At 41.4% G+C, this 10,679-nt stretch overlaps 1 protein-coding gene across 3 annotated transcripts in view; it reads right to left on the reverse strand.

Moving 5' to 3' along the window:
* The window catches only part of sema4gb (sema domain, immunoglobulin domain (Ig), transmembrane domain (TM) and short cytoplasmic domain, (semaphorin) 4Gb), a 39,846-nt gene extending 29,167 nt beyond the window's left edge, over positions 1–10,679 (reverse strand). For 2 of the 3 annotated variants that reach the window (XR_014381648.1, XM_014159034.3), the window contains exons 1-2: positions 10,380–10,678; positions 2,187–2,460 (exon numbers count right to left, since the gene is read on the reverse strand). Coding sequence is in view for 1 of the 3 variants with exons in the window: in XM_014159034.3 (XP_014014509.1) it covers positions 2,187–2,319 (133 nt within the window). In the remaining 2 variants the exon portion in view is untranslated. Of the gene's footprint in view, positions 1–2,186; positions 2,461–10,379 lie in introns of all 3 variants that reach the window. The other variant, XR_014381649.1, reaches the window with a different exon arrangement.

Genomic DNA, 10,679 nt, shown 5'->3' on the forward strand with positions numbered 1-10,679 from the left:
CAATTCGATTTGATTTGAAATGTGAATAACAGATCACTATTGACAATTATTAACCTTACTATCGCAAGTCCTGAACATAGCTACATGCCTCAGGAGTGGTATGCTAGTCTACATAAAATCTCCCCCTTTCAACTGAAAAAACTGCAATATTCTAAACCAATGACTAAATAATACACAGAAATCCATCACTATCAAGACCTCCGCTGCACTCTCTCCTCATAGCAACAGTAGACAGATCTTACACATGCATCAATATTGCATGCATGTTTCCATTACTTCAGGTCTGGTTGGCACCAGCGGAGAGAGTGGGAGACAATCCCCTAGGTTCCTCCCTTGAGTTCAGACCAGAGACAGGCATTCATCTAACCTCAGAGAGACACACTCACGCACACAAACACGCACGCATACACATTTTTTGAATTTCAGTATGTCAGATATGCCATTTCTTAGCGAGATTTATTGTGAGTCAACGTACACCCACTCCTACAGACCAACTGTAAAACATAGTGCAAATTAATGATCTCCCTCTCACCCCACCCACAGAGATAAATATAGCTGAAATCTCAGACTACCAACGGTGGCCATACAGTACCACCACCAGCAACCATCCACATAGAATAGCCCTAATTTTCATACACATTACAGTCATTTGCCCCGGCGGCCATTTTTCTCTACGAGGTGCTACTCTCTCCACTCTTCATTCTGCACTGGGGCATGTTTCTCCTAAGTGAAAGTGACTGGGGGTGCATGCACGTGCAGATTTTAGATGTGAGTAGAGATCATACATGCATGCACACACCAACACACACACACACACACACACACACACACACACACACACACACACACACACACACACACACACACACACACACACACACACACACACACACACACACACACACACACACACACACACAGCCCATGGGAGACTGAATGTAGGTCACGGGTTTCCTTCTACAAGGACAAGGAGAAAAATAAGATCGACTGTGATAGACCGACTTAGCAATAGAGGCTTTCTGAACAAACAAAAAAATGATTTCCATAGGGCACACATCAAATCATCTGGAATCCATTTCCCTGATTGGGTAGAGGGAAGAAATATTCAACCCATACTTTTGGGTGGTTTTATGTCCCCTTTAACCCCCCTAAAAGTCCTGTCTATCTTATCTCTAACCATCTCTTTCGACTATAATAGCCTGGTTTTGTGACGGCACCACTGTCCAGGAAGGCGATACACCAGGCTCTCTTTACTCCCCTCCTCTGTTAATAATATTCCTCCTCTCGAGTCAGGAGTAGAGAGGAGTGGAGAAGAGAGAGTAGCCAGGTACAGTATAGTCATCTGAAGAACCTGCCAGGGCTGGGTAATCCCTTTGCTAGAGTAGCTTTCTGGGTGATAGATTATGCTGCAGTGGATAGACAAAGAGAGGCTGAGCTGATATGGGAGGGAAAGAGATGCTGCTGCGTGTAAATGATGTACCCTAACCCCTTTGTAAAATCCCCTGTTCATTTTCTACACAGGCATTGGTCAGGGCTCCACTGTAGAGGGGTCCTCTTCTATGGGGTCCTCTTATATTCTCTAGTGTTTCATTAGAGCTGCACGGTGAACTAAGTGAACTAGGACTTGACTTGAGAAAGACGATTAATAACTCCCTGGAAGTAGGGGCTGGCTGTCTTCAGGGTAAATTTCAAAACTGTGCCACTTGTTAAAAGTCAGTTGTATTGAATCAGGACACCGAGTATGATACTAGTACACAGTAGATGTCCTATAAGTAGAGCCAGGAGTTTTCCCAGGCCATGTGATCTGACCAGGAAAAACTCCTAGGCCTATAGCTAGGTCCCAGAGTTTTCTCTATGTCAGGTGCAGTCATGTTGACAGGACAACTTTCTGGCTCTAACTAGTATACACTCTTAGAAAACAAAATGCTATCTAGAACCTTAAAGGGTTATTCGGCTGTCCACATGATAACTCTTTGAAGAACCCTCTTTGGTTCCTGGTAGAACCATTTTGGTTCCAGGTAGAACCCTTTTAGGTTCCATATAGAACCCCAAAGTGTTTTACCTGGAACCAAAATTGGTTCTAACTGGAGCCAAATAAGTTTTTCTTATGGGGACAGCCAAAGAACCCTTTTGGAACCCTTTTTCTAAGTGTGTACAGCAGAGCTGCAGCCTTGGTCTGATCTTACCTTGGGAGAACACTGTGGTCCTGGGGGTGACGTCCATGTCAAGGATGGGGCCGAAGGGGAACCCCCACACCCCTGACAGGCTACAGAGGAGTCGCAGCAGCAGGGGGGGCAGCAGTGTGACGTGGCCCTCCATGTTTGACAGGCTGACCCGGGTGCAGGTGGAGCCCTGTTTTCTGTCACACACCTTGTTGCTTACACACACAAGAATGATATCCTGCTCTGCTGGGCTCAGCAGTGGTGGCTTCTAGGTCATTCTCAGTCTGGAAGGCTCACTCTACACAGAAGAAAAGCAGATGTTATCCCTCACAGAGATCCATAAGGATATAGCGCAACTTGCAACTATAGATGCCATTGTTTAGATGAGAGTGTGTGTGTGTGTGTGTGTGTGTGTGTGTGTGTGTGTGTGTGTGTGTGTGTGTGTTGTGTGTGTGTGTGTGTGTGTGTGTGTGTGTGTGTGTGTGTGTGTGTGTGTGTGTGTGTGTGTGTGTGTGTGTGTGTGTGTGTTGATTTCCTGGGCCTGGTTGAATTTGTGCATAATCACACTGCGTCACCCCACATTAGCTTAGGAACAATTAGTACAAGATGTGTTACATAAAACACCAATTTAAAAAGTCAATGATGAAGAAGTATTGTTGTTTTCTCTCATATTCTGGCACATGGCTCCACTTCTCCACTTCCTAATTAGCAGTGTGCGTCAGGGGGCTAGGCTAGGCGGGCTAGGCTATCTGATGACTAATCTAGTGATTAGGCCCGATGCCATCAGCACAGTCTTCGCCTGGTCTCCTGCACTCACGCGCTCTGTCACTGATCAAAGGCCTCTGCCATGAATCCTGTTCTCCTCTCCTCCGCACGGTGACACAGGAGAATTCCCATAGCCTTGATCTCCCCGGCTGCCTCTCTGACAATGTTTTCACAGTAGAAGACATGATGTGGCTAATGAACTCTGTAGTAGCAACAAGGGCACTCGAACCTCTCTAAAGGATCCCACACAGAGAGAGAAAAGAGAGAGGGAGGCAACTCTTTCTGGAAGGTTGACTCTGTTGTATGTCTGTGTGTTTCTCAACTCCAGTCCTTGTGTAGGTAGGCTACCTCCAAGGTATAACTCATTCAAACGGGCTTGGTGATTAGTTGAGTTGAATGAGGTGTCCTAGTGCTAGGCTGGAACACAAACGAGCAACCTTGGGAGTATCTGAGGATCAGAGTTGAGAAACACTACTACACACGCACACAGCCTACTGTGTAAACACACCAGGGTCTCACCCATCTGCCACTATTGTGTTGATGGTGTCGCTTGTGCAAGGTGGCCAGGTGATGACGGCCTATCTGTTGTCACCGTGATGACAACATGGAAACTGCACATGGAAAGGTAAAGACATCTGCCTGAGCTGTATCACGCCTGGATCATAACACACGAACGAACGAAAGGGTCGAACAAAACAGCACGCGCAGGATTTCGCTTGAAACGCTTTGAAAAACAGTTCAAATCTGTCCCCCAAAAATTGTACATCTATTTGGAGCTCAAAATATTACATTTATTCATTGTTGACATGGAATTAAACTATTTTTAAGAGTTTTATCTGGGACAGAAGAAGTACTGGGTTGAGTGTAACTTCTTCAGCACTACTGCTGGAGGCTACTTCCACTGAGCGTTTTTAAACAGTTTCTGACAAACTGACCTCAGTTGCCTCCCTGTTCAGAAAGTACAGTTATATTGATTGATGGCCTACAGAATGTGCAAAGATATAAAATGGAGTTATAGTCTCTCTGGATATGGACATCTGTCTAATGATATACAAAATATTATCCAGTCTGATATTTCTACAGATACGCTCCAATTGTCTCTTCTCTTCCTCGCTTTAATGCACAATACCAATCAAAAGTTTGGACACGCCTAGTCATTCAAGGGTTTTTCTTTATTTTTACTATTTTCTACATTGTAGAATAATAGTGAAGACATCAAACTATGAAATATCACATATGGAATAATGTAGTAATTCTTCAAAGTAGCCACCTATTGCCTTGATGACAGCTTTGCACACTCTTGGCATTCTCTCAACCAGCTTCACCTGGAATGCTTTTCTAACTGTTTTGAAGGAGTTCCCACATATGCTGAGCACTTGTTGGCTGCTTTTCCTTCACCCTGCGGTCCAACTCATCCCAAACCATCTCAACTGGGTTAATGTTGGGTGATTGTGGAGGCCAGGTCATCTGATGCAGCACTCCATCACTCTCCTTCTTGGTCAAATAGCCCTTACACAGCCTGGAGGTGTGTTGGATCATTGTCCTTTTGAAAAACAAATGATAGTCCCACAAAGTGCAAACGAGATGGGATGGTGTATCGCTGCAGAATGCTGTGGTAGCCATGCTGGTTAATTGTGCCTTGTATTCTAAATAAATCACAGACAGTGTCACCAGCAAAGCCCCCCCCCCCCACACCATCACACCTCGTCCTCCATGCTTCATGGTGGGAACCACACATGAGGAGATCATCCGTTCACCTACTCTGCGTCTCACAAAGACACGGTGGTTGGAACCAAATATCTCAAATTTGGACTCATCAGACTAAAGGACAGATTTCCACCGGTCTAATGTCCATTGCTCCTGTTTTTTGGCTCAAGCAAGTCTCTTCTTCTTATTGATGTCCTTTAGAAGTGGTTTCTGTGCAGCCATTTGACCATGAAGGACTGATTCACACTGTCTCCTCTGAACAGTTGATGTTGAGATGCGTCTGTTACTTGAACTCTGTGAAGCATTTATTTGGACTGCAATTTCTGAGGCTGGTCCTCATGAGAGCCAGTTTCATCATAGCGCTTGATGGTTTTTGTGACTGCACTTGAAGAAACTTTCAAAGTTCTTGACATTTTCCGTATTGACTGACCTTCATGTCTTAAAGTAATGATGGATTGTCATTTATCTTTGCTTATTTGAGATGTTCTTGTCATAAAATAGGGTTATCTTCTGTATACCACCCCTACCTTGTCACAACACCAACTGATTGGCTCAAACGCATTAAGAAGGAAAGAAATTCCACAAATGTACTTTTAACAAGGCACACCTGTTAATTGAAATGCATTCCAGATGACTACCTAATGAAGCTGGTTGAGAGAATGCACAAGAGTGTGCAAAGCTGTCATCAAGGCATAGGGTGGCTACTTTGAAGAATCTCAAATATAAAATATATTTGGATATTTTTAAAACTTTTTTGGTTACTACATGATTCCATATGTGTTATTTCATAGATTGATGTCTTCACTATTATTCTACTATGTAGAAAATACGCCATGGCATCTGGTTTGTGCTTAGTGGGACTATCATTTGTTTTTCAAAAGGACAATGACCCAACACACCTCCAGGCTGTGTAAGGGCTATTTGACCAAGAAGGAGAGTGATGGAGTGCTGCATCAGATGACCTGGCCTCCACAATCACCTGACCTCAACCCAATTGAGATGGTTTGGGATGAGTTGGACCGCAGAGTGAAGGAAAGCAGCCAACAAGTGCTCAGCATATGTGGGAACTCCTTCAAAACTGTTGGGAAAGCATTCCAGGTGAAGCTGGTTGAGAGAATGCCAAGAGTGTGCAAAGCTGTCATCAAGGCAAAAGTGTTGCTATTTTAAAGAATCTGAAATATAAAATATATTTGGATTTGTTTAACACTTTTTTGGTTACTACATTATTCCATATGTGTTATTTCATAGTTTTGATGTCTTCACTATTATTCTACAATGTAGAATAATAGTTTTGATGTCTTCACTATTATTCTACAATGTAGAATATAGTAAAATAAAGAAAAACCCTTGAATGAGTAGGTGTGTCTAAACCTTTGACTGGTACTGTAGCTATGAGAAGAAAATTTCACCATTATTCTCATTGAAAGCAAGTCTAAGACGCGGTAAATCTGTTCTATGTGCGCTATTTCTATACTTCCCAATGTTAAGTTTCGTTTTTGCTTTTACTTTTGGTTTTGTACATCAGCTTCAAACAGCTGAAAATACAATATTTTTGGTTATGGTCAATATATTTCATAGAGGTTAAGATGATACAATGATTCTCTACACAATGACTGCTTGTTTTGTCACATAAACGGAAATTAGGCAAAATATTCTAATTCTAGTAACCAGGAAACCAAGTGATTGGGTTAAGACTTACTTTTTCTGTCCCACATAGATGGGGGGAAAAGAGCTCTGCCTTTGCTCCTGTTGGATACTTGTTTGGAAAGTATGAAATAAATAACTGTAACTGAAGAGAATAATCAAATGAATAAGGATGGACGAATGAATGAAATCACCCTGTTCTAGGCAGAGACCATACCCACTCAGAGACAGCAAACATCAAATGCACCAAGGCAAAGTAGCATGAAATGGGGATTGTGTCTCAAATAATCTATCATTCTATTCTGGAGAAGTCTAAAGAACTGTATACAGAATGATTGAGATGTCTATGTCAATCTTATTTGGCTATCAAGCACATCCTTTGAACCGGATGACAATTTAACATATGACATCATTGTTAATATGCCTCTATTACTATGTTGTGAGAATGTTGTGCCAATTTATTTAGCCTTATCTGACACATTGCACCCAATAACAAATACATTGGCACAACATTCTAACAACATTACCACAACGTAGTAATTAGAGGCATACATTGATAGAGATACGTTTTTTTTTGTAAAATACCCAACTGCATAAAAAGTGTATTTTTAAAACCAAAGCCAATCCAGATAAGGGCATTAAAAGGATAGTGAATAGCCATGACGCAATGTAATTTCCTTCTTAGCGATGGAAAAGTAGCTACGCACTTACATTTTAACACTTTTAATTGGTTGGTGATACACAAACATGAAGAGCATTTCACTGGATGCCCATGATGTTGATGTCATTTAAACCTTTCGTATGATATGTATTAATTTGTGGATGTACATCATCCATTTCGTCTGATATGTTACGAATTTGCAAAACGTACAATATGTTATGAATTTGCAAAACATGATATATTACAAATTCCAATTTGTTGTGGCTAATATTAGCTAGGTTTCTAGGTGGCTAACGCTAACATTAGCTAGCTGGCTAACGTTAGCTAGGCTAGGGCTTGGGGTTAGGGTTAAGGTTAGGAGTTAGGTTAAAGTGTTAAGGTTAGGGGAATGGTTAGCTAAAAAGATTAGGGTTAGGGAAGGGTAAGATAACATACTAAGTATTTGCAAAGTAGCTAAAAAGTAATAAGTAGTTGAAAAGTAGCTAATTTTCTAAAATGCTAAAGTTGTTCGTGATGCGATTCGAACACGTTCACGTTATACGACTACCCATTCACCCCGACCCACAACCCTCCTTTTTTTTTTACCTTAAGCTGAAACCGAAGAGACGCCGTCAACAGCTTCATAATATGCGTGCGAGAGAAAATAGCGTCAATTAACGCACATTGCGTAGCGTTTTCCAACTGAATTGTTATGAGAATCCATAATAAACAGTTGTATTTGTTATGTTCGCTATGAAGCCCTTGTGAATTTTTGTTCCTTTTGACTCACCTTATATATCATACAGGAGCCGACATACCTGCCGCTTGTTATGTTTTCTTTTGACTCACCTTATATATCATACAGGAGCCAACATACCTGCTGCTTGTTATGTTTTCTTTTGACTCACCTTATATATCATACAGGAGCCAACATACCTGCTGCTTGTTATGTTTTCTTTTGACTCACCTTATATATCATACAGGAGCCAACATACCTGCTGCTTGTTATGTTAGCTCATGAAGGTGAGGAAAGTTGTAGCACCCACAAACCCTAGCAGTTTATAAAGAATTTAGCTCGTCTCATTCTTTCTACATAACAGTATTTTCTCTTGAACGGAGTTCCTCGAGTTTCACACTTTTTAACTATACATGTCACCATTACAGACGTAACAACGCACAGTCCATTTTCTGGCAATTTATCCACTCACTTTACCAGCATTTCTTTGCGTAGACGCAAGAAAAATAGACTTGGTATTGGTATTTATTAGGATCCCCATTAGCAGCTGCAAAAGCATCAGCTACTCTTCCTGGGGTCCACATGAAACATAACATAATACATGGTACGGCACATTATTAGTCAAGGACTGAAATACATACATTTAAAACGTCACACATAGCCTACATATCAGTACATATACACAATATCTTGGTCTAATACATAGTACAGTGTAAATTACAATACAAGATATATAAAATGGCTGTGTCTCTTCACAGTCCCCTTTGTGCAGTAAGGTGTTCTTTTATCAGTTTTTTAAAACTGCTTTATTGCTAGTTTGAGTTACCTGCGGTGGCAGAGAGTTCCATGTAGTTATGGCTCTATTTAATACTTATTTAATACTTAATGCGTTTCCCAGACTCTGTTCTGGACCTGGGGAAGGGACCTCTGGTTACATGTCTTGTGTTGTACCGATGAGTGTCTGAACTGTGTGCCAACTGCTTGAACAGACAGTTCGGTACCTTCAACACGGTGCACAAAGACCAATAGTGATACAGTCAATCTCTCCTCAACTTTGAGCCAGGAGAGACTGACATACATGCTACTGACACTTTCCCTCCGTGTACATCTAAGTGCGATACTGTACGTGCTCTTTGTTCTGGAGCAACTGCAATTTACCTATGTCCTTCTTTGCCGCACATGACCACACAGCTCGGCAGTAGTCCAGGTGCGACAAAACTAGGGCCTGGTCGACTGGTCCTATCATGGACAGAACTCTTCCCATTTTAGCAACCATTGAGTCTATATGTTTTTACCATGACAGCTTGCTATCTAGGGTTACACCCAGCAGTTTAGTCTCCTGAACATACTCAATAGCCACATTATTCAATTATTGAAAACCCTCTGTGTTCTACTAGATATGTAACTCTCAATCCATAATAAGGCAGAGAATGCAAATCCATAACACCTACGTTTTTTTCAGCAATGGGTTATGATCAATTACATCAAAAGCTGCACTGAAGTCTAACAAAACAGCTCCCACAATCTTCTAACAATCAATTTCTTTCAGCCAATCAGTCATTTGTGTCAGCGCCGAGCATGTTGAGTTCCCTTCCCTATAAGCATGCTGAAAGTCTGTTGTTCATTTGTTTCCTGTAAAATAACGTTGTATTTGATCAAACACCATTTTTTCCAAAAGTTTGCTAAGCACTTGTAACAGGCTGATTGGTCGGCTGTTTGAACCATTAAAGGGTGATCTGCTATTCTTGGGTAGTGGAATGACCTTTGTCTCCCTCCATGTCTGAAGGCACACTCCGTCTTCTAGGCTAAGATTTAAGATGTGGCATATAGGAGTCGCAATGTATTCCGCTACCAACCTCAGTAGTTTACCATCCAGGTTGTCGGGTACCAGGTGGGTTGTCCTTATTTATAGATAGCAACCATTTTCTCACCTCTTCCACACCCACTTTGTGGAACTCAAAACTACAGTGTCTTTCAGTATTTGGTTCATTATGCATGAATATAAAGGCTCAGTATTTGTTGTTTGCATGCTTTCTAATTTGAAGTTGACGCTCGGAGTCCATCTTTTTTCTCTCATTCTCTACCATGCATTATAATTCCAGTGTGTACACTCTCGTTCACGCTCATAAAGAAAAAAAATTGGTCTTTAACCTTTTGACTTGTGTAACCATACCAAACGTAACATATCATACTAATTTGAATGTCCCGGATATACATTGATTATGTTACGTCTAGTGTATGAGACCAGGCTGGTTCTCAATATCGTAGCAATTTTGTAGGCTAAATATTTTTTATTATTTCCAAGATCAGACAAAACCATAGCTATGCTTAATTTGCATTCCGATGCCCCAATGTACACATTCCAACATAACTTCTGACGATTCTGCCACGCGTGCAAATGTTGTTCCATGTTATCACACATTTACAGATATTGATAAAACCGTGCGATGTGCTCTGTCTAAAAGAAATGTACATAGCCGAGTAAACCCAATACGCAATACACATTTCCACAATGTAACCTGTTTGACGAACACTGCAGCATTTTAAAGAACACCTAGCTGAGCGCGTTCTCATTCACCTTCACCTGTCTGCAATTTGTCCCATACCTCTTACACCACAAGGCTGAATAGGTAAACTGAACGAAATACAATATAGAGCAGTAGGCTACAGTAGAGTATCGTACAGTACAGTAAGCCTACTGTAGTTACAATGTTGTTAATCTTACCTTGCAAATGTTCTACGAAAATAGAGAATTATCTTCTGAAGAATAATTATTTGTTGAGTCCCTCCGTGGTGAAGTGGTGCGCAGATGCCAGCCTCTGCTCTGTCAAAACCAGCGGATTTTGCATTCACATGTGTATTCTAGACCGTACACCGGTGTCGCTCGCTCGCCCGCACTCTCTCTCTCTCTCTCAAAACATGCGCAAATGGTTTCAAAACAGAATTGTAATCCATGAATGCCATTGTAAACAATTCTCTCTATGCTCATGTCCTTGCTACTTCTGACATGATAACATGCAACTCG

This window comes from Salmo salar, chromosome 19 (assembly GCF_965601325.2).
Source record: "Salmo salar chromosome 19, fSalSal1, whole genome shotgun sequence".
Taxonomy (NCBI): Eukaryota; Metazoa; Chordata; class Actinopteri; order Salmoniformes; family Salmonidae; genus Salmo; species Salmo salar.